At 38.0% G+C, this 25405-nt stretch overlaps 1 protein-coding gene across 1 annotated transcript in view; it reads right to left on the reverse strand.

The window, feature by feature from the left end:
• Window positions 1–5744: 5744 nt before the first annotated feature.
• LOC139721741 (valine--tRNA ligase-like) overlaps window positions 5745–25405 on the reverse strand; it is a 38204-nt gene continuing 18543 nt past the window's right edge. The window contains exons 13-24 of the mRNA XM_071633063.1: window positions 24823–24913; window positions 24450–24555; window positions 22980–23050; window positions 21124–21354; window positions 18529–18676; window positions 17056–17183; window positions 15710–15865; window positions 14592–14798; window positions 13054–13165; window positions 11673–11845; window positions 10960–11109; window positions 5745–8459 (exon numbers count right to left, since the gene is read on the reverse strand). Coding sequence (XP_071489164.1) covers window positions 8385–8459; window positions 10960–11109; window positions 11673–11845; window positions 13054–13165; window positions 14592–14798; window positions 15710–15865; window positions 17056–17183; window positions 18529–18676; window positions 21124–21354; window positions 22980–23050; window positions 24450–24555; window positions 24823–24913 — 1648 coding nt within the window. The 3' untranslated portion in view covers window positions 5745–8384. The remainder of the gene's footprint in view (window positions 8460–10959; window positions 11110–11672; window positions 11846–13053; window positions 13166–14591; window positions 14799–15709; window positions 15866–17055; window positions 17184–18528; window positions 18677–21123; window positions 21355–22979; window positions 23051–24449; window positions 24556–24822; window positions 24914–25405) is intronic.

Raw genomic sequence — 25405 nt, forward strand, 5'->3', positions numbered from 1 at the left:
AGCATCTGTGTGTTCTCGGGTATGTAGATTAAAAACGATTCTGAGCGCTTTCTTTTGTAATAAAAGAAGTTTATCTAGTAATATCTGATATGTATTACCCCAAGCAAGAATTCCATAATTTAAATAAGGTAATATCAAGCTAGAATAAAGAGTTAATAATGCAGAAGAAGGAAGATAATATTTTAATCTGTTCATGACGCCAATATTACGTGAAATGATTTTACATATGTTATTGATATGATTCCTCCATGAAAGCTTGTTATCAACACAAACACCAAGAAATTTAAAAGAAGAAACTTCTTCTAGGGGAGTAGTATCAAATGTTATATTACCTGGGAGGCTGTCTAAAGAGTTACTAAAAAGCATAAATTTTGTTTTTTGAATATTTAGTGACAATTTGTTTGCGTATATCCATTGTATAACCTTTTTCAATTCATCATTTACTGTGCTTGTTAAGATATTTGGGTCTGGGTGGGAAAAGAAAAGGTTAGAGTCATCCGCGAATAATATGAGAGATAGTTTCTCCGAAGATCTATGAAAATCATTGATATAAATAATGAATAACAGTGGGCCTAGTAAGCTCCCTTGAGGAACACCACATGCAATTGTTTTATTTTGAGAGTCAAAGCCGTTGACATGTACAAATTGGGATCTTTTTGATAGGTAACTCGTGAACCACTCCAAGGCCTTTCCACGTATGCCATAATGAGATAATTTGGCGAGAAGTATTCCATGGTTAATCGTGTCAAAGGCCTTGGAGAAGTCCAAGAAGATACCTATTGTGTGTGAAAATGTTTCGAGTGCGTGTGTGACTTTGTCGATGAGGGCGAGTAATGCGTGTGTTGTGCTGTGATTTTCTCTAAATCCAAATTGAGAATTTGAAAATATGTCACAGGTTTTAAGAAAACGTGCTGTCCTGATATAAACTATTCTTTCGAGAATCTTAGAAATAGAAGATAATAAAGATATAGGTCTATAATTATTGACATCATCCTTCTCCCCTTTCTTATAAATAGGAATTACTTTCGCAATTTTCATACTATTTGGTACTTGGCCGGTTGTAAGCGATGAGTTGATAATGTGTACTAAGGGATCCACTATTTGGGGAATTATGTTTTTTATCAAACGGTTGTCAATTCCGTCATGGCCAGGACTTTTTCCTTCTTTCAAATTGGCCACGATCTTTGTTACTTCTTCTCTATATGTTGGGTCGAAAAATATAGTTTTGGAGTTAGGTGAATCCAAAAAATCACTAAAAGATTTACTAGAAGGAGGAATATTTTGAGAAAGATTTTTTCCAATTTTCCAATTTTCCAATTTAAATGACACACTCTTCCGCTTATTTTTTTATTTCTTGACGACAGCATCTTTGATGAGAGGTCAAACATGCCTAATTTCAAAATTTTGAACGTCCGGATGATGCAACCATTAAAAGCCATCGCGATGCCTTCTGCTTTTACTTGTCATCTATACTCATAACTTGTATATTTGTGCTCATTTCTACATTTTCCTAAAGAAATTCTCAAGGTTTGATATAAATGACAAGCTCTATTTCTAAACCTTATTGCTCTGATCCCTATCGCAGTGTTCAATGCAAAAGGAAATGATAGTTAAAAACAAAAGAAAAAAAAGAAGAAATCGTAAAGTCTGCTGCGTGCCTGAGAGCCAGTAGACTGTGTTGGTGAGAGACATAAAGTTAAGGATATCCAGTGTCGTCGCTATTAGCCTGAATAGTTTATGACTACTAGTAGACTCTTCTGACCATGCATCCGTACACATGCATGAGCCCACACACAGACACAGAGACAGACAGACAGACACACACACACACCACACACACACACACTTTTTTTTGTTTTATAATATTCTTTATTTGAGCTTCATTCAATGTGAAATCCATATTAACTATAAAATTAATACATCCACCAACAAAAAAGAAAGCAGCTGTATTCTTCTTTCTTGTGCTGCTAAATCATTTTTCAAACATACAGTACGATATATTTGATTGTTTTTACCAAATCATACCCTGTTTTTATAAGAGAAATGACATAAAAATCTGCATAATTCTCAGAAAAAGCTATTTTGATCAGCCTAATCAAGCCAATCCGAATGTGCCTTATCACTCACACACCGAATAAGAAATGTGTGCTACTCAATCACTTTTTTACTTAACTTCCTTCCTTCTTTTTTTGGCAGAGCACACGCTATATACATAAATATATTAGATAAAGTATAACTCTTACAAGGGAAAAAAAATTCTTGATCAACTGGATCAGATTGCTCAATATCCACTTCATTACATAAATTCTCTTACACTCTCTTGAGAATACAGCATTTCCTGAAACATATCATAACAAGGAAAAGTAGAACTTACGCGGTGCGTAATATATGTCCCCGCCGGAAGTAGCATTTTGTAGCAAAATGTACAATATAGGTCAAAAATCAAGGTCAAAGGTCAAAGAAGTCAAAGGTCAAAATTCTGTGTAGAAGTTTTGAAGCGCTCACCTAGTGCCATCACATAAAGCAAACGGAATCGAAATCGGGTTAGAAATGGCGAAGGAGTAGCATTTTGTAGCAAAATGCACAACAAAATGTAGGTCAAAAATTAAGGTCAAAGAAGTCAAAGGTCAAAATTCTGTGTAGAAGTTTTGAAGCCCTCCACCTAGTGCCATCACATAAAGCAAACAGAATCGAAATCGGGTAAGAAATGGCGAAGGAGTAGCATTTTGTAGCAAAATGTACAATACAGGTCAAAAATCGAGGTCAAAGGTCAAAGAAGTCAAAGGTCAAATTCTGTGTAGAAGTTTTGAAGCCCTCACCTAGTGCCATCACATAAAGCAAACGTAATCGAAATCGGGTTAGAAATGGCGAAGGAGTAGGCCTAGCATTTTGTAGCGAATGTACAATATGAGTAAAAAATCAAGGTCAAAGGTCAAAGAAGTCAAAGGTCAAAATTCCGTGTACAAGTTTTGAAGCCCTCACCTAGTGCCATCACATAAAGCAAACGGAATCGAAATCGGGTAAGAAATGGCGAAGGAGTAGCATTTTGTAGCAAAATGTACAATACAGGTCAAAAATCAAGGTCAAAGGTCAAAGAAGTCAAAGGTCAAAATTCTGTGTAGAAGTTTTGAAGCCCTCACCTAGTGCCATCACATAAAGCAAACGGAATCGAAATCGGGTTAGAAATGGCGAAGGAGTAGCATTTTGTAGCAAAATGTACAATATAGGTCAAAGGTCAAGGTCAAAGGTCACGACTGAAATTCTGTGTACAAGTTTCAAAGCTCCCATGTAGTGCTATCATATAAAGCAAACAGAATCAAAATTGGCTCATAAATGACAGAGAAGTAGCAAATTGAAGATTTTGATCACACACGGACGCACACACGGACGGACACACGGACGGACACACGGACGGACACACAGACACACACACGTACGGAGCCCGTTTCATAGTCCCCTGCTCGAACTCGTTCGGCGGGGACAAAAAAGCATTCTTTACTTAACCAAACAAAACTCATCATTTTTTTTTCTATCTAACCTATCAACCACCCCTCCCCCCCCCCCCCCCCCCCCCCGTACAGCACAAAGTAACCATATGTGTATATCATCAAAACAAACCATATTCCTGCCTAACCCCATAACCATTATTCTACTATTGCCTAACTACATCTACCTAACCCTAACCATCCCCACCTATTTCCCCACTAACCATCTCTACTCTTACCTAACTACATCTACCTATAACCCTAACCATCCCCACCTATTTCCCCACTAACATTACTCTTACCTAACTACATCTACCTATAACCCTAACCATCCCCACCTATTTCCCCACTAACATACCCCCCCCCCCCCGTAGCCTTCCCTCAACACACACACCCATATATGCACTACACATCAACCAAAACAACAACAACGACAACATACCCACCAGTGCGCACTCACAAACACCAACATTTGCACGCCAAATCACACTACATACTTGTGGTATCTTGGTTACCTGTTTCTTTGACAGTTAGACACACACCAAATTAAAACCGAAGCTAACTAAACATTTTACATGGGGGAAAAAAAAAGTGACCACCATAATACTGATACATATACCAATTCCTAAACATTAATACGGCAGAAACCTATATAAACTGACCATACATCTGACTCTATGAAAGTTTCAACTGCTCCCATTTTTGCAAATGAAAACCAAGCTTACCTGCTTTAGCCGCAACATTCTTTTCCTCCTCTATAAAATCCAAAACAAATTTCTTTATCTTTTCCCTCTTGGGTAACTTATTTTGTTCTCTTGACCGAAATATTACAATTTTCATCAAAATTATCAAGGCATTCACGCATTTGATTCGATTTGAACTACCTCGTAAACCCAAGAAGATATCTCTCCATTCTAATTCTTCTAACTCAACTAAATCATGAAACTCAATAAGAAACTGCCATATCGGCTTTACTTTCACACAATCAAAAAATATATGTGAATAAGTTTCCCTTTCCACACACGCACACACACACGCGCGCACACACACACACCACTTCTAAAGTTATCAAACTTGCCACCTGTAGTACAAATACATCCACTGACCATGACATTGTAGTAGATCCTTTTCTCTACGTCTGTAAATCTATGTCTGGGAATATCAACACAAACCAACAACAGGCGTCCCCTGTTTCATACACAGACAAGTGATTTCTTTAATACGTCAACAATGTGTTACATGTACATGTATATCACTTTTCCGCAATATATGCTCTGCATTATGTTTTAACCAAAAGTCGTAACATAGAGCATGAATATATTGTACAGCTGCCTATACAGACCTTGGAATGCCAGCATGGCTCACAATCACACGTCGAGTTGAAACTCTGTCGTAAAATGTTTCCTACATGACTCTAAAAATCAAGTTTACAATTTGCCCATGGATCTATCAGTTTCTCTGGGGCAAAGAGCTTATCATGGAATCCCTATAGGGTCTCCTGATGTTTTCTGGATGAAGAACAAGTATTATGGGTTAGGACGACATCTCATGCTGCATATCACCAAACGTCCTAAATTACAGTGTACTGCTAACTGTGCCAATCAGAGTACAATTATCTAAAGGACTGAACTGCTTTCACAGTTCAATCAATCCTTGTACAGTACAATACAGAGCTAAAATACAATCTATTCCATCATCTGTTGCATCTTTCCAGTGCTCTGTAGATCACATGGTATACAGAAACAATACTTAAATTCCCCCTTTCCCTTGTTTCAAGTTTTAGTATACTATCAAATTTGCCCTGTTGCATAAAAGTTGAAATCAAACGTAAACTAGAATATTCAAACAGAAGTCGCGGAATACTCAACTCTGATTGTTTCATACCTGACTTTGCATGGTTTGAATGTCTGACTTATGTTTGAGTGCATCTTTTTGGCCAATGCCAGCTAGTTTAAACACCCAAAAGAATGCACCATCCACCAGTCAACCACAAAACTATGATATAATGAAAAAAAATTAAGGAAGCACAGAGGTTAATAGCCTACTTCAGTCAAAAAAAAAAAATACTTAAGAGAAATTCAGCGAGTAGATACAATTGCATCTCTCAGATAAAATGTACCTATTCCAACTATAGAATGATGACATCAGTTACACATGAGGTAAAAGCAAAAAATGAGATAGGGTGAAAGGCAAAGAATAATGAATCAAATGAAAAACCTTTATTCTCTGAAAAATAAATCTTGGATACGTAAGCTTCACACTAATTTCACATTCAATTCTGCATCTTTTCTAATAATATCAAGTGACTTTCCATATCAATTTCCACCCAAGTTTGCCTTGCCTAAAGTATGCTAATTCAATTCCATGATGCATACTATTTCCTTGTCCTTAATCTGGCCGTGGAAACAAATGTTAATTATGTTCGTGGGTTGTTTTTTAGACAATCAGAAGATATCTTCATCTGCCATTCTAGAGCACTTTTTTTAATTCAAAATGCGGGACAAAAATGTATAAGCCTTTGATATATGTGTCAATAATTTATTATACACGTCATCAGTACAGAGCTCTATCAAACATCTCTTGCATCACTCCATAAATATAACATGAAGTCAGTGGGATTTCTTGTTTCTGTGTGTATTTTGTTGGCTCCTTTACATAGGTGTGCTTTTTTCTCTTCAACCCACACTGCTATAAAATCCACGAGCATCCTAAACTCTACAAAAATGAAACCCCTTCACAGCACATGTATGATTTACACTGGCACAGGAAAGACAGAAACCCAATAATCACATTTCAGGTTTTTACACACACACATTAAGATGCAAAAACTACCTAGCGCACTAATCCAAGATCCTGCAGCAAGGCCATATTATTTTGAGCTGTTCCTGTAACCCATTCTGAAATGGAAAATGAATATTCTGTAAACTGCTTAGATTCTAATTTACAGTAACTTTTAAAACTATTATTTACAGTGATAGTTGGCATGATTATCAAAGACTTCTGATATCTTTCTAACTTTGATTCAGGTCACAATTAACTTATTCTTATATCAACTGGTACATCAACTTATACACTTATATCGCTGGTATGAAATGTATACAGTGCTAAACTTGATTCACAAACAGACACATTAAAGTAGATTGCTTGAAAATTTTGTAATTCTGAATTTATGCATTTCCAATCAGTTACACCATTCTCTACCCAACTGCTTTGGACCAGTGTTGAGCCTTTTTATAATTCTACAAGCAATGAATTTAATGACTTTAATAGTGTCATTGATATCCTACAAACAACAGCACACTATTCCAAAAGAGAATCTTATGGCTTTATATTGAAGATTGATAAAATATCTCTTGATATGAGGGCAAGATTTGCCTACAGGTATAGTATACTATTGTTTTTACATGTACACTCACACAACCCTGTATGTTGTGAAATATGCGCATTTCTATATACCACTATTAAATGTAAGAGTGGATATTTTTGTGCCAGTAATTTTTTGCGCTTTGCCTAGTACAAGTTGTACAATGAATTTCACATGTTTAAACTCTCAAGAATCGAGACAACACATAGTGATACATATACATAACAAGAAAATATATTCATGTGTGTTTATTTTCACGCTAGTTTCTGGTCCCACAAAATGAGCAAAAATTTCCATATCACAAAAATTTCCACTTTTACAGTCAGATGGTGTTTCACAATCTCCTACAATCTTGGCCTTTATTGTATGTTTTGTTTGACTATCTCAACAATAAACAAGAGCTACTGCACAGAGAAATATAACTAGAACATAAAATCTTTGTGTAATCATATGCTCTCTACCATCGCAACACATGGCAGAGTGTTCAACCTTTACAATGAAATTGAAGTATCTGGAGCAAAAACAAGTTTAGCAATGGTAAGTATATGGGTACATAGGCAATTTACAAAATCATATATTTTCATTTCCAACTGTCTATGAATCTTCAGTGTTATGGAGATGAAAACATTACAGTTACGTGCGCAGAACAAAATTCATGAGCACAGACAAATCTCTTCCCATGCATGAATAAAATATTCTTGGATTGACCAATTGAGGTACTTTCGACATAAGACAGGCAATAGTAATAATCCATGTTTTTGTGGAATGAACTCAAGTGGTGGTTGGATTAAATCAAAACATTTTTCCCTCTCTGATAACAAAATGGTGGATAAGAATCCCACTCCTCTTCAAATGCTCCTTGCAAAGCAACAATCCTTTTCCCCAATTTTACTTTTCAATGCAACTTTATATTCTTTTAAATCCCATCACCAAACAAACTACCATCTTGAGAAAACTAATGAAGATATTGAATACATGACAAGTTTCTCCACAGACTGCACACTTAAACCATGCTTACATACCTACAGAGCTAAAGAGAACTACAGAGCACAAAGATGGGGATATTTGTGGCCTACTCCAAAGACTTCTGAGTATAGTTGTGCATCACATCTTACAGAACTTGCACAGCAAATTTGACATTTTTTCTAGCAAACAGTAAGAAAAAGTGTGGCACATTCCTATCTTGCATACAGGTATATCTTTATAAAGACATACAGACAAGCACAAACACACACACACACACACACACACATATACGCACATACATCAGAGGGATCCTGAGCACTCTTCTGAAAGTGATTGCAAGGGCAACAAAAAAAAAATTTTAGGTCATCAAATATAAGTATACATACCAGTTAACCAAAAGCAGGCGACTCAAAGAGCCTACATTTAAGTCTGGGACTGAATGGAGGCAAGCAGACATGCAAAAGAGACAGGATAACACATATTATCCCAGAATTTTTTCCTGTTGACATTGTGGCATGCAGACAGTCCATAGGGCTATGCATGATAATCCGGCTATCACTTAGAGATGATCACGACGTTGATAGTGACGCAAACATCCGTATAGCCTCCTCCAAAGTGTCCATCTCATTCATGGTCTGCGACAGCTGTAAGGGAGAGGAATGGCGAGACGTATTCACAGTCTTGTATTAAAACACACACTTGCCATCGACAGAAGGAGAACATTCTCTGCACAATTAGAGTTTCATCATTATCTTGGTATTGACTCCCTGAGATGACACCTGCTGCTATTGCAGACTACCCACCAGAGATGGGCTAATTTCATCAGGGTCATAGTTAAACCCACATTCCAAGATCAGCCATATTCTTCACTGTGGATGATTTCCCATTTTATCGTTATGCAAATTCATTTCATATGAATGCATCAATAGATTTGGTAATTTTTAAACCGTTGAGGACTATTCCCCGAGTATACACGGGCAAGTGTCTATGGGAAATGCGTGTTGTAGCAAACTCAGTCCGTCCTCAACGGGTTAATTGAACAAGTGGACCTCTTTTTTTTCTTTTTTTTCTGATAAAAGCTAATAAATTGGACAAACAGCTTTGATTCCACAGAAGAAGAAAGTCTCAAAAGTGCCAGTCACTAGGCTTTTGCCATTAAATGCCCACTGACAGAGAAAGGTTACACATACAGTTCTTTTTAATACTTAAAATCACGCTTGATAACTTTGCAGATGTGAAATATTTGAATACCAGGTATGATATATTTTGTGCTTGATCATTGCGGTTTGCTCGTATACATCAATTCAACACAGTCTTACATCAAGTTTTAACTTTATCCAGTAGCATTATAGCATACTGATAAAGAATCAACGGACTCAACCCATCAAAATTCTTGACTGTAAAGCAAAATATTTTTGTGGCATGAAATTTTGCTAATTGCCATTGGCATTCAATGCATATAGTGCAGACAAGAACTTTTGCAAGCATTTTAATTTTGCAAATTTTGGCTCTCACAAGATTCGCCTAATTAAGATGCACACAAACATTTCTGGTTTTACAGTGTGTCACTGGAGCCAGTTGTGCAGAACACATAATGTCAGTTTTTCATCACATATCCAAGGGAAAGGGTTCAGATAAAATGGAATTCACCGCACCACTCTTCTACATTACTCAGTTTGGGCAAAGAAAAAAAATATAATAAATAAAAAAAAGAATGAAAATAAAAGGAGCATTTTTTGTATTCAAATTGACTCTCACTTGTATTTCTCTTGGAAGAAGTCCTAATGACTCTAACTTTCAGAAAAGTGACTACTCTTAATGAAGTCTCCCTTTCATGATGAGCACAAAACAAGTACAAGTGCTCACCTTTGAATTAGACATTACTCATCAAAGGAAACCCAAACCAAAAAAGAACCGTGGATTGAGTGAAAGCAGCAACATTAGTAGAACATATCAGTGAAAGTTTGAGGAAAATCGGACAATTGATGCGAAAGTAATGAATTTGTAAAGTTTTGGTGTTAGAACCGCTGAATGAGGAGACGACTAGAGGATATGGCGTCGTGTGTGGACAACAATAAAGAAAATGTAAAGAGAATTCCAAAAAAATTCATTTTCATGAAAATTACACATTCCATCAACTTGATACTGACGTATGTTAAGGGTAGCAATTATTCCCCCTGCTTTCTGAAAGCAGGTAGTCAAGTGCTCTTTCATTATAATAGAAAAGTGAATTTTTGTGGAATTTTCTTTATATTTTCTTTATATTGTTATAATCTCATAGTTCATAATCATACAGTTCATAATCATCTCACAGTTCTCATAGGTCATAATCTCTAGTAGTCTCCTTATCTAGTGGTTTCAATACCAAAACTTTAAAAATTCATTATTTTTGCATCGATTGTCTGATTTTCCTCAAACATTTACATGTACTGATATGTTCTACTAATGTTGCTGCTTTCACTCAATCCAGATTGCTGTTTGGGATTGGGTTTCCTGTAACAGTCACCTTATCCAAAAGAGGTAGGTCTGATTAAAGAGTTGTCATTAACATCAACTTGGACCTGCTTCTGCAACATGCCATGACTACCAAACTTTATCCTACTTGAGAGGGAATGGGAGATTCTTGCCTGACTGAGAGGTTGTAAAAATACATTACTGGTTCAGACTTGCTCCAATGAAAACTGCCAGTAATCACTCTACGGACATAATACTTTATTAAATTGCCACTTGGTCTAGTCCTACTTCGTTCAGTGCTCATTTGGTCTCATCCGACATGGTTCATTTGTGTGCAGACCAAATGGGTTTAGCTGAATTGACGTAAAACAATCTGGGAATTACACCAACTGGTATTAGACAAATTGACTATAGACAGCAGAGGTATTTTCATTAGCAGTCAACTGGACAAATTTGTATTCCTGTCAGGGGCAGATCCAGGATTTCTGTAAAGGGGGGGGGGGGGGGGGGGGGGGGGGCGCAACTAATATTTCTGGTGCCACTTCCGGGTTTCATTTCATTTTTTTTCTTTTTATTTCTCTAGTTTTTAACGATAAATAAAGGGGGGCGCCCCCCCCCCCCCCTCTGGATCCGCCACTGCCTGTTTTCTCACAATCATCAAGCACCACAGCAAGTATTAAAGTCCCTTACCTTCTCTGAATTGGCCTGCCGCACTTTCTCTGGCACTTTTGTCTCGTAACCTTCGACCTCCATGGCCTTTTGTAGTCGGTCCCTCTGATTGGTGAGGTTGGTCTTGCGTTGCTCCAGCTTGGCGATTTCCTTGCTGGGGTCAACAAGACCCTGAGGAAAATGAAGAAGGAAACTATATTATAATGTCTGCATAATGATATACACGTACTTCAAGGGGGGAAAAAAGACAACAATGAAGGATGATACATGTTAGTAAACAAATAATGCATGAGAGCGTGTAAGTCAAGATGCAGTGCACTTGAGGGTATTTATAATGGTGAAAGATGCACAAGGCGCAGCAGAGTGCATGCTACATGACACTGTAAATACCAAATTGTGGGCAGCATCTTCACTAACGTCATGAACTTAAACTTGTGCATTATTTGGTTATAAAATGTGTCTATGAATTATCTTAATGACATCAGGTGATTAAACTTTGTATTTCCATACGATTGGGCCGCTCTTCGATCGGCCGAGCAGACAACCATGTGAATCAAAGTATGCACAGCTATAGCACACAGCAGAGCAATCTGCAATTTGCATTAGGATAACGCGCAGTGCAGTTTAATATGCTTTTAAGCAGCACACTTCACAATAGAAGTAACCGTCTTTTTCATTCAGCCCTCCAACACACAGCACCATTCTTCCACGCTCAGAAGCTCAAACGCCCGTACCTTGAGCAGCATGTGCACTTCACACTTGTCGGAGACGGTTGCCATAGCGCAGCCACTGGGAGGGGTGTCGCCAACAAGGAGATTGACAGCCGAGGAGGTGGTCAGGGTTTTGACAGTGTCCGCATACGGTGACAGGAGGGTGGCAATGTCTTGGTCCGAACATTTCAAGTACACTGCAGGACAGTGAAACACAACACACCTTGGTCAATCATTTCACAATGCACACCAGCAAGAATAAGACTGATTGCTTGCAAAGTATAATGTGACATGATTCAAATTTCAAAGCATCATCAGAACCAGAAACCTCACAAAGAAAAGAAAATTCATTTTGAAATGGATTTTCCACACCTCATCACTAAAAACAACAACAAACAGAAGAAGTAAATTGGAACACAATTTGACAAGAGCTTCTTTGATAAAAAGAATAAGGGGAAAAAGGGGTAAGGGGAAAGTCATCTACAAATATGGGGATGAGGTTGCATGTCTTGGAAGAGGGGTGAGACTTGTGAGCTCACAAGCCAGCCTTAGAGGTCCTGTTTACCTTAGGGAGCAGTGATTTCAAAAACGTTCAAGATATCAAATGTCATGCATAGTTAGTAGGTCAGTTGTATCACAAAACATCTTACCATACAAAAATTTTGCAATAAAGCCTAAAATATAAGGAGATATCACTGTTTTTCTCAATAAACCATAACTGTAGATGGTTTAGTCTGGAAACATTTTTATTATAACTATTGTTCACATTTTGTATATTTAACGATGCTTAACAGCGATTATATTGATTCAAATTTTTACATTGGTTGCTTCTATTCCTAACTCAAATGTTCAAACTATTTTGAAGCACTAATGCTGGGTTTTTGTTTCATCTGCAAATACATGTAGTAAATTATGCCTTTAACCTCACTCCAGTTATGTCCCCCAAAAAAATTATAACCAGATTTTTGCAAAGATAACACCCAATATGATTGAACTGTCTAAATGCCACTTCAGGGTCTTAAAATATAACATCTTAGCTCTATTTTGCAGAAAACCCCATTCAATTTGGTTAAGCGGTCACAGAGAAATGTGGATTGTTGTAAAGCATGTCATGAGTCTGATTCTTCCAAGTTTAGCACTTGGATGCTCGTGTGTGTGAACACAATAGACAGAACTTAGAGGAAAGAGATTCCTGACATCCTCTACAAAATTCCTCATTTCTCTTTGACCACTGAAGCAAACTGGATGGGATTTTCTGTAAGATGTGGGCAATGAGTTATAGTTTCGTACCCTGAAATTGTATTTGGATTGATTCACTATTTTTAAAGTTATCATTGCGGAGAGTCCCGTTGTAATTTTGGGGGGACATACGGTACAGTCACTGTACATCATAATAGTAACGTACGTTCTGCCTTCTGCTTGGTGAGTTGGTAGTCTGATCGCAGTGACCTGGCCTTATTGATGATGCTTTGTACAAACTCCATGTCTTTCTCCAGCGACTCGTTGCGCCAAGTGAACTATGGATTTCAACGAAAACAGGCAGAGAGATTAAACATTACATGTATTTGCCAGATTTTGATAAACACATCAAACTTAACAACCTGTGTGTTAAAAGTATTGCACTAATATACAAATTAATGTTTATGAGTGCAATGGACAGACTATTTCATGAGGTGAAAGATGAAATGATCCATTCAACGAGGTGCAGCCGAGTTGAATGGTTCAGTAACTTCAACTTTCACCAAATGAAAAATATATATCACTTGTTTTATATAACACCTAGAGATAAATCCTTGTCATTTGGTGTTTTATGAATTTAGAAACAAAAGAGAATGTGCAAGATCTGAGATTGAGAGAGTGCTAAGCACTAGACGCCACCACACTGTGCTTGATCGCATGCACACTGCAAACGCAATCGTTTTACGTACATAGTGTGCCGGCTCTCACCGTGCGTGCAATAGAGCAAATTGCATGGATCCAAGATTGCACGAGAAATGGAGCCACAATTACACAACTGATGACGGAATAGTGAAATGGGACAAATGATCAATATCAAACAACCAATCAAATGACAAGGATCTACTCAGGTGTTCTATAAACAGTGATATCATAAAAGTTACCAGTATTTCACGGTACTGTAGAGCAAGTCTATTATCACGCACTATGCTCAATCCTTTCTTCTCGCATCACTTGAAACAATAATGTATTTTGATAAAAACCTCACAGCTGAAGGTTGTTTGTCTTTCTTTGTTTTCTGAGGTCAAAAGAAGGATTATATATACCTTTAAATGATATAGGATTGCATTGATTCATTTAGACCATTCAAATGAAAATAACTAGGATACACAATGCTTATATAGTGCATAAAACTATTCAATATGTCCCTGTGCACTCAAGAGAAGGAGAGACTGTAATAAACAAGCCCCTCACAAACTCGGGACAGGTCAATATTAAATCCATCAAGATATGGCCATATTCCATTTCATGTACCTGCACAATAATCCCTAAATACATTGAGGATATCTATGGAATGCTCATTAATTATGTATGGGAAGCCACATGCTCTTATAACCCATTCATTGCCATGGAAACGGTAAGTAAATGTCAAGAGCCTTAAGGATTTGTACAGATGGCAAACTTCCTCAGTTGACACATATACTTTAAAAGCTGTTATTTTCACAAGGGTTTCATTAAGCGAATTTCACAAATCACCATTAGGATGTGTATTCTACAACATATGAATATATCTTGATCTTGATTGAAAGGTATATTTGCAGAGTACACAGACAGGCAATAGCGCACTAACAATAACCTTCGTATCAAATTACAAATAAAACATCTCGCAAAATTGTCTGTGACCTCCTCATTGGCAAACTTATCTGTACACAAACAATACAGCTTTTACAGTACAGCAGAAGTCAGACGGAGTCAGGTGGAACTCACATCCTTCGTCTCCGGGTAAGGCGTGATGCCGATGCTGGGGGGAGCCTGTGCCGTCCTCCGGGGCAGTCGCTGGAACAGCTCCTCAGAGATGAAGGGCATGAAGGGGCTGATGAGGCGCAGACCAGCGTCCAGACAGGTGTAGAGGATCTGGCGCACAGTAGCCAGGCGGGGGTCGTCCGGTGTCTGCAGGAGGGGCTTGGTGTACTCCTTGAAGGGGTGGAGGGGGGGAGGGGAGGAGGGAAGATGGAGTTATCAGAGGAGGGTGACCGGTTACAAGTAGGATGCATGACATCAATCACTATTTCGTTTGGATTGAACATACAAACTCTTACTTAAGCTTTTCAGCACAAATGTAGATAACGCCATGAGAATATCAAAAGGCACACATCTTTTCACAACCACCAAAAGGAAAAACATAAAATCATTACTTCAACGTAAATTCAAAACTGGTTCCATGAACTATTCTAATTATCCAGTACTTTATACCAAACCAAACCAAATCACCTACAACAACAAAAGTTTGCTTTCCTATTGTCTTCACATTATACTTTATCAAATACAGAGCAAAGTTTGCAATATCACTTTCACAGCTTTATTCCACACAATAAAAGACTGTGTCTTCATATTTTCCTGTTCATTAATTTACCAACCACCACTTACATAATGGCACAGCAGAATCAGTCTTCATCCTACAATCTTTTGTTATACATCGTTATTACAGTTCAACAATTTATACAGCATTTGAGCGAGCAACAGATTCTATAATCTTACATCTTTATATGGCACCTTGTGTTCATGAGAAGGGCAGGACAGGCTACGTATTACAGACAAGACTGGGAAATCAAAGCATACGACATACAAGGAAAACAAGGAGTGTTTGTTTGCATTTAAATTTCAAGAATTTTGCAAGAGCCAACATTCCCGAAATTAAAATGCACGCAAAAGTTCTGGCCTACACAATATGCACTGGATGCCAGTAGCAATTCGCAAAAATGTTATGCCGTGAGAAAGGTCGTCCGCTCCAATTTGCGAAATTTTCATGCCGCGAAATATTCATGTTTTACAGAACGTGAAATTCACTGAGGAGGGGGTTAGACAACAAATAGAAGCCAACTCACCAGGTAGACGTCACAGAGTTCATAGAGCCAGAAGGCGTAGATGGCGGTCGTGATTGCCGGGAAGTCAAAGATGGGCCAGCCTTCCTCGCAGACGGCTATCGCTGATGACAGCCGACTCAAGATCCACATGTCCACAGGGGTCTCACTACCCGACAACTATGAAACAAGACAAAGGAAAACCTTTTGATATGAACCACAGACAAAACTTACAAACTTTTCGTGCATTTCACATGACATGAAACAAATGCAGAAATAAAAGCATGTGAATCTCTTACTTGTTACACATTACTAACACTATTTTGTTTTGTTATTTTATAACCCAATATTAAAAGCACAGGAAATTCATCTTACCCTGTCGAGTGCAAAATACTACTCGCGCTAAAATGTCCATTTTTACAGTATACAAATGAGGGACAGAATAAGAGAGTGGGAGAGAAGGAGAGAGGGTGGGGAAGGGAAGATGGTTGAAGATATGGCCTCAAAGTCCTAGTGCAATTGCTTGAGAAAGAATCACGCATCAAAGACATCAAACAATGTACAATATGAAAATTGCAAGAGAGACCTTCAAGGACAAAGCCAGGTAAATGTTATTTGATTGGCTACACTCCTGTTTCCCAATGCTTTCTCATGTCAAATAATGACATCCATGCCAGACCTTTCAAGAACCACCATCTCAAAACGTCTTTGATATTTTTTACCAAAATCTCACTGTAAATTGTTAAGGACAAAATAGCACCCCTCTTTTGCAACTGGCAGAAATTCCTAAAATGGTTTATCTGTCAGTAACAAGAATAAGAAAAGCATGTCCAGCATTTTCATTGAACTGTTTTCTAATCATGTAACAGGAAATTAATAATGTTACTATATAATAAAATAAATATCGTTCAACCAGCAAAGAATAATGCCTTTAATATTGAACTCCAACATGTCGCTTTAAATTAATCTACAAAATAATACCCCTTTTCTGCAATAAAAGTTTATCTATCTGTTATCAATGATAAGCACAAGGAAAGTATGTACGTATGTAAGTAATTTTTGATGAAACTGCCTCCTAGTCATGCACTGGATATCAATAAATGGTTTACAATTCAACCAGCAAAGAACAAACACATTAAAATAATTGACCATACAACCTGTATGTCCATGCAGAATCCTTCAAGCAGACTGTAATCTCGAATTCATGGAATCTTCATTTTACTTTCTTGGATGATCATTATTTTGTAACATTAGTGTCACACGTGTGCCCTCACAAATAATCAAGCAAGCTTATTTCACTTCCAGAAAGATTCCTCCTATATAGACCTCCATTGTATTTGACGAGTTGGGTGACAAGAGAGAATTCTCACCTCGAATTTCGCAGCTGGCTTGAAATCATCCCCCAGAGCCATCATGGCAAACTTTGTGGCATTCCACATCTTGTTACAAAAGAAGCGGTAACCCTGGACACGCAGCACATCAAGGTTGATGTCACGACCTGAAATTGACCAGAAAAAGCAGAGAAGATAGTCACTGAAACGTAAGGTTCAAGTTTAAGGTTTAGTTTCAAGCTGAATTTTTTCCACTAGAGCAAAAGCAATACATTTATGAACAAATAGCAAATTCACAAACAATAGCAATAAAGTTTAAAAGACATTGAAAATATAGAAAATGAGGTGGTCTATAAAAAATCACGACTTGTTTATCTAAACACATATCACTTTTGCAGAAAATTGCTACAACTCTGCAAAAAGAATAAAGGCACATCAAAGAAGAAGTACACTGCAGTAGGATAATGATACACAAATAAGTATAGAATAAGGGATATTGAATATATGTACAATGCAGGGAGAACAATTCTATTCCAAGTCACCTATACTGAGAGTGAATAAATATCAGATCTATCACGAAATTACAAAATGTGGCTATTTCATGAGTTAAAATGGCAATTCAATACTCAGTAACATGAATTGAACATGTATTCACAGAGGGGGGAAATGAAATGATCGTCTCTGGTAGGCACTATTAAACTAAGGGAGCACTACCTTGTTATTACAAGTCATTTTGAATATTGATCTGAAACTGAATAATCATGTTTAATCAACCATCTGATACTCATCGTTTTACTTAGATTTTGTTCACCACTGCAGTAAGTATACACACACACAAAAAGGAACAACCAAAACTGATGATAGTATACAAATAGTCAATGGTCACAAGTGTGATGGTACAAGATTTTGCAAGAGGTGAAAGATAGAGGCGATCTATTCAACGAGGCGAAGCCGAGTTGAATAGTGTGCCTCATCTTTCAGCAAGTGCGAAATCTTGTTCCACTACATGACTAAAGACCAATACATGCTACATGACTGAAGACACTGGTCGTGTTATACAACACCACACACATCAAAAGATGTGGTCCACACAGATTCTTGAATTTAGCACAGAAACGGAAACCACTTTTATGAATAGCAAATGAGTAGCTGCACAGTCACAGTCAGCCGTCTAGTGCATATGAACATGTGGATACATACGCAAAACTGATTGAAGTTGTTTACAAAAATGAGACAAAAGTGCGCTTGGAAGCATGGCGAAAATTAATATTTTGTTTATCATGACATCAGAGCTGTGGAATGGAACACATGCATTATCCATTTTGGCTCAAAGAAACCTGTGAGGCTTACAGCCTCAGCATGCGATGGTACTTTGAACTGAATGTCACGTGATAGGCAATCGACCAATCGGATGCAGTAGCTCCATCGTACATTCTTTTTAGGTGTTGTATAAATGATAAACTCTCCCACCAAAAGCAGGAGAGTTGGAATCTATCGGTTTTAGCAGCTCACCTTGTGCCGTGTAAGCACAGAGGGCGAAGCGTAGGGCGTCTGTACCACACTCAGGGATGCCGTTGGGATAGTCGTCCTTCTGGCCCTTCTTTGCCTTCTCCACCTCCCTGGGGTCCAGGTTACCCGTCTCCAGGATCTTGTGCAGGTCCTGCAAAGGGCAGGTAGAAGATTAATCACACAAGTGAGTGGCATCATTGGAGCACTTCCATCTCTACCAAACCTCCAACATTTCAAATGGCATTACTTTCACTTCCCTTCTCGTTTTCATTCAATCCAACTTAATTTCTCTCCCTTTTAATCAGTGTCTTTGAGATATTTGTGCTTGATCGTTTCATAGAAAGCACTAGTCTTCTTTTTCCAAATTTATCGAACTCATGCATCTTCCTTTAACACGATATTCAATGTTCATGTTTTCTATTTCCCATATTAAAAGCATCTTCCAATCACAATCAGTCAAACATTTAGTCTATCTGTAACAAATATTTCCTTCACACCATTCATTCCTTCTTCTTTTTTGTACAACTGTAAATGTATCTCATGTTAGCATTTTTTTTTCAACATTCATACCCACCCTTGCTCAAAAGCAGCTCATTTTTCAGCCACAAGCATGTTTCAAATAAATAAAGTAAACCAAAAACTGAAATTAAGCTACCCAGATATGATCATCTCAAAACTACTCCAAAGTTGATGACTATCGTCGGGTAGGGCATCATGTACGGTTGCTATCAAAACCATCACTTCTTCATGAGATAAATGCTACAATCACACTGACATCTTTGTCAGCCTTTATATTTTCCCATGTGAATGCCAGTACAACATTACTGCAAATATTCTAGGTTTAGCAGCTATCTATAAACTTCCTTGTGACTCTTTGGCAAGGATAGAAAATAGTGTTGAAGACATCCCTTCGCAGAAACAAATGTGGCATTGCAAAACTAGAAATGTCGCTATGGTGACTGGTATGCCTCTGCAATAATGCATGGATCTCCCAATAGGTGTATAGTACAATGTCTTAACAATGTGTAATGACAGTTTCACATAACATAACATAACTGAAATGACAGGTTTGTCAGAAATGTCTTGAATGTTCACTTTCCTTGAATTAGGTTTGCTACTGTCTAAGAGTGCAGGTACATGTATTTGGGGAATTGAGGATTTTTACTTGACTTCTGACCCTTTTATAAGTTTATGCATGGAGTAATATTCAAGGTATGAAGAAAAAGTGTAATTACAGTATAAAATAGAATTTTTTTTTTTTTTTTTTGCATTTTAGCCTGGCCTTTGACCCTTAACCTTTGATCTTCTGGCAGGGAATTTCCCACAGAATCTCCATTAGGTAATACATGTATATATTAAGTTTTAAAAATAATCCTGCAAGCATTGCATATACTAGTATATGAGTATATGAATAGTGAAATTTTGAGGAGTTGACCTTGACCTTTGACCCCCTGGCTATTGACCCATGACCCCTAAATTCCCTAGATAATCCCTGCCAGTCAGTAAATGCATATGTAGCAAGTTCCATGAAGATACATTGAACCATTTGCGAGAAAAGTGAAATTGTAACATTTTCACTGACCTTTGACCTTATGACATGAAATTCTCTCAGGAGAATCTTCACACAGCAATACATGTCTACACTAAGTTTCAAGAAAATACCTTTTGGCATTGCATAGATATGGGGAAATAGCAAAATCTTTAGTATCTGACCTTGACCTTTTGACCTTTGACCTCTTGCCAATTTCTCTAAAAAATTACTCTATTAATTGCATCATACGTCATCCTTGGACTAAGTTTGGTGATAGTTGCTTCATCCAGTTCTGAGTTATCGCGTAAACAGATAAATTTTAGGATTTGACCTTGATCTTTGGCCTTTGACCTCCATCCGATTTCATTCAAAAACTAATCAAGTAATTGTCCCATCATACATCATCCTCAGACAAAGTTTGGTGAAATTTCCTCGATCCAGTCTTGAGTTATCGCGTAAAAGGATACAATTTCGTGATTTGACTTTGACCTTTGACCTCTGGCCTATACCTGATTTCACCCAAAATCTAATCAAGTAATTGCCCCATCATACTTTATACTTGAACCAAGTTTGGTAAAATTCCAGTCAATATTCCTCAAGTTATTGTGTAAACGAATGCGGACGGACGTACGTACGGACGTACGGATGGACGGACAACCCGAAAACATAATGCCTCTGGCACCACTTCGTGGCGGAGGCATAAAAAAAATAATAATAACTCAGCATAATCACTTTGGAATGTATTTCATACTGATCAGGCAAATAAGAAAGAATAAAATGTCCCAATACAGCATTACAATCCTGTGTGTACAATATCATTTCACAGTTCAAAATGAAGCAACATTGTAATTACGAATCACTGATATTGAACAAGGCATCTTTTTTTCAGTTGCTGTCTATTTGTTTGTTTGTTTGTTGTTTGTTGTTTATTAGTGTGGGTTTGATTTTGTTTTGTTTTTTGGGGGGGCACAAATTCTGGCTAAATTGTTCGATGTATTGCTCAAACTCAAAACATTTTGCACAGAGGTTGCAACCTTGAACTCGACAAAGGCATGAAGACAACCCACCTCCAGCGATATGCCCTTGATCACGTCAACAGGGTCAATGACGTTGCCAAGGGACTTGCTCATCTTGCGGCCGTGGGCGTCGCGCACCATGGCGTGGAGGTAGACCTCCTTGAAGGGAAGCACATCCATGAGTTTGAGGCTCATCATCACCATCCGGGCCACCCAGAAGAAGAGGATGTCATGGCCCGTCTCCAGGAGGGTGCCCGGAAAGAACGTCTTCAGGTCAGCCGTCTTGAGGGGGGTGAAAGAAGAGTTATTAGTGTTGGTTTCAAGTTTACAGGTCAAATGGGTGTTGGTGTTAAGAGTTCAGGTCACATGACTTTTGGTGTCAAGACTGCAGGCCAAATGAGTGTTGGTGTCAAGATGAGTGTTGGTGTCAAGACTGCAGGTCAAACTAGTTTTGGTGTCAAGACTGCAAGTCAAGAGGGTGTTGGTGTCAAGACTGCAGGTCACATGGGTTTTGGTGTCAAGATTTCTGGTTAAACAAGTGACTGGTGTTGGTGTCAAGACCTCATATCATATGAGAGTTGTCATGTCATGGCAGCGGGTCGCATGGGTGTTAGCGTCAAGACTTCAGAATAAAAGGGTGTTGGCATCAGAAGGTCACAATCCATGCTCACTAGAGCCTACACCTGAGCTGTGATGAAGCCCCAAATGGACGGACATCTGGATGGGCAATCCACACAGCCAAGAGAAAATGTTGCCCCCAAGTGGTAATATGAAATGATATGCACATTCAATTAATCATTTTTTTTCAAATCAGGCAAGATCAACTTCAACTGAAAAAAAAAAAAAAAATCAACACTTTATATTAGACAATTATTATTCTCTTCTAGACATTAACCCTAACTAGGCCGGGCTTTTTTGGGTGCTCTGTGGCCGGGGAGGGGTTGATTCAACCCCCCCCTCCCCCCCCCCCCCCCCCCCCCCCCGAGATCTCGGCCGTCGATCGTGCAATCGCCTTGAAATTTGGCACATGCATTACCTGTGGCGTGATCTACCAAACTATACAAAAAGAAATGGAAATCTTTGTCATAATAATTAATTACACTGTATGCTAATATACATCATGTATGCATAAAATCATACATTTTGCTCTAAATCAGAAATTAAAGCTCCTAGAATCCTAACTTTTGGTGAAAACATTCTTTCTAGCATTCCTAACAATGTACTACAAAAAAAAATTTGGTATCAAAATCAATTTCTTATGTATTTTATTGTTTTATGAATTTCTTACGTATTTCTGTTTTTTCGACCTTTTGGTTTATCATTTTTTTTCTGCAAAATTTATGACAGAACCTATTTCAAGCATAATTATGCTAAAATTAATTAGTTTCAGCCTATGAAAGTGAAAATAATCATATCTATGAATGAGAAGAGAAAACTCCATTTGCATAGACTTTATACACAAAATCACGTTTTTGAGCCATTTTCGGTCTGACAGGCATGTCTAAAACATCAGGCAGCGTGGTAACGGTATGCACAATTTTCGCGAAAATGATGTCAAAAGATGCACGAGACTTGAAAGTACAATGTCAGCGAATGGCGCGGTCAAAAAATTTTGCGCGGCGGAGTAGTCGCGAAAAATGTTATGGGGGGGTTGATTCAACCCCCCCCCCCCCACCTTTTTAGGGTTAATAGATATTTCTACCAGATGATTATGATGTTCAGGACTCATATTCCACTCTGAATTGCTTACTTCTTGCTTGATTGAAAGCAAAATGTCTGCCTACAATGTAAATATCTCTCCAGCATGACCTCTGATACAACATAAGTGTTAATCACATGATATAATGGCTTTCTAGTGTTGAATTGTTTTGTTTTTTTTGAACTGATGATATTCTTGCTAAACCCACCTCATCCGGCCATCCAAATATGGAAAAGGGGAATATGCCTGAGGAGAACCATGTGTCCAAGACATCCTCATCTAAACAGGGAATAAAAAAGCATTAATGGATTAGAGTCTTGGGGGTGTGGCAAGAAAGTTGAGTTGCAATAACATGCAATATATTTTGCAACAGACAGATCAAACACAACTGGCATTTAACTGCAAATTCGCAATCAATCGCAAGACAATTTATTTTGAAAATTTGAACAATGAGTGCACGTTCCATGCAATATCCCTTTAGTGCGATGCGACCAAGATTTTCTACAGAAAACTTGTAGACATTATGAGTTTGCATGAAAAATATAATATAATATACTACTGTATCCCTTCACAAACAGAAATTTAGGGGATATAGATATGCTACATGAATTGAAGAGGGCATTTTGGAAAAATACATATACATTACAATAATACATCCAGCAACTTGCACGACTCTTGGTCGATTTAGCAATCCAATTATGAACAAACCCACTCTTGTTCAGTTCAGAATTGCTCACATTGTGCATGCTACAGTATTTACTTGTAGCATGAGCTCACTCCAATTTCCAATTTTCCATAAACACAGCTTCTTCTTCTTTTTAGTTTGCCACTTTTTAATGAATTTCATTTTCATTAAACAAGCAGAGCTTTGTCTCCTTGTACGCAAAGGCAACTTCATAATTAAGCAGTTGCATCTCGCTTTAGAGTTTGAAGTTCAAAGAAGTGTAAAATACTATGTACCGATTATTCCTCTTACATGCATTTGTTACAAAACTCCAAGTCTGAAAGTGATGAAACTGAAACCCTAAAATATAGCTATGGGTGCTGAAGCATCAAAACGGTCGGTCGGTCGGTCGGTTGAAATTTCATTTTTCCCTTCAGGGGCCAGACTGACAAATGTAGTATACGGTACAGATGGGTAAAATGGGTCATCGGTATTCCAAGATCCATTGCACGAATGAAAAACATTTATTATTTGTTTTATATAATACCTAAAATAGATCCTTTGTCATTCGATATTTTTTTAATAATAAAGAAACAAGAGAGAATATGAGATCGCAAGAGTGCTCACTGAGCACTTTACGCTAGCGTGCTGTCACACACACACACACATTGCTAAACGCAAGCGCTGCCCGTATCTATAGGTGTGTCTGGCTCTCAGCGAGCGTGCACTGGAGCAAATCTTATGGATCCAAAATTGCACGGTAAATGGAACCACAATTGCACTGGTGATGACGTCATAGTGAAATGGGCCGAATGATCAATGTCAAACAATCAATCAAATGACAAGGATCTCTTTAGGTGTTATATAATAGGCTCTAATTTCGACTGATGGTCTCCCTAGTAATGGATACCAGACTGCATAATATTGCACAGACACTAACAAGGCCATTGAGGTCTGATGATATTGATGCAGTCCGTCAGTAGTTCCAAAGCTGTTGACCTTGAAATCACTCACCCTGTTTCAGTGAGATCTTGTCCTCTGTCACCTTGAATCGTTCCGCTGCCTTGCGCTTAGCCACCTCTTCAGTCAGAGCTGATACCCAGTAGTGGTTGTCAGTGTCCTGGGATTACAAAATAAAAGACAACAAACTTGGAAGAAACGGACAAGTGACATGCTTCATAACAATCCACATTTCCCTGTGACCACATAACCATATTGAATGGGGTTTTTTGCAAGATGTAGGTAAGACATAAATATAGTTTTATTCCTTGAAGTAGCATTCAGATTGTGCAATCATTTTGAAAGTTATCACGGCAGAAACTCCATTGTATTTTTTTTTTGTCCAATATACTGTACAGAAATTGAAAGAAATCAGGTTCATACTCACATTTCCTTCTGGAACACTGGGATCGTTGATGGTCACAAAGTATGCTGGGATACGATGTCCCCACCACAGCTGACGGGATATACACCAGTCTCTGGAATCATGAAAGTCATGGGGGCATAATAATTTTTCATACACTGGAAAAGGTCGATTTCTTAATTTCTTTTTCTTCTTCTGCTTTAGGGTAATCTACCTCCTTGACATCTGAAGAATATTGCAGATATTAGCCAATTTGTTTTTCTTCTTTGGTGTGAGTGTGTGAGTGTGTTAGCGTTTGACTATCTCACCTGGATATCTTGTATCTGCTCATTACAAGAGAAGTGAGGAGGGTTCTTTTCCATGGCTAGGGTATGACTCTCGTTCACACGGAACCAAAGTCTCCTCCAAAAGACTTGGTGACAAGGATAAAATGCCTTGCCAATGAGCACTACTGCTGGGCTGGGACTCAAACCTCATTCAAAAAGTGCACTCCCATTATAACGAACAAGGGTATAAAGAAATTCCGGTTCAATGAAAGAAAAATTCAGGCCGGAACATCCTCTCTATATTTTTTCATGTTTACGTTTATAACAAAATTTCAAAATGA

This window comes from Diadema antillarum, unplaced genomic scaffold, assembly GCF_040938485.1.
Source record: "Diadema antillarum isolate AM-2024a unplaced genomic scaffold, OU_Dant_1.0 scf00000148, whole genome shotgun sequence".
Classification (NCBI taxonomy): domain Eukaryota; kingdom Metazoa; phylum Echinodermata; class Echinoidea; order Diadematoida; family Diadematidae; genus Diadema; species Diadema antillarum.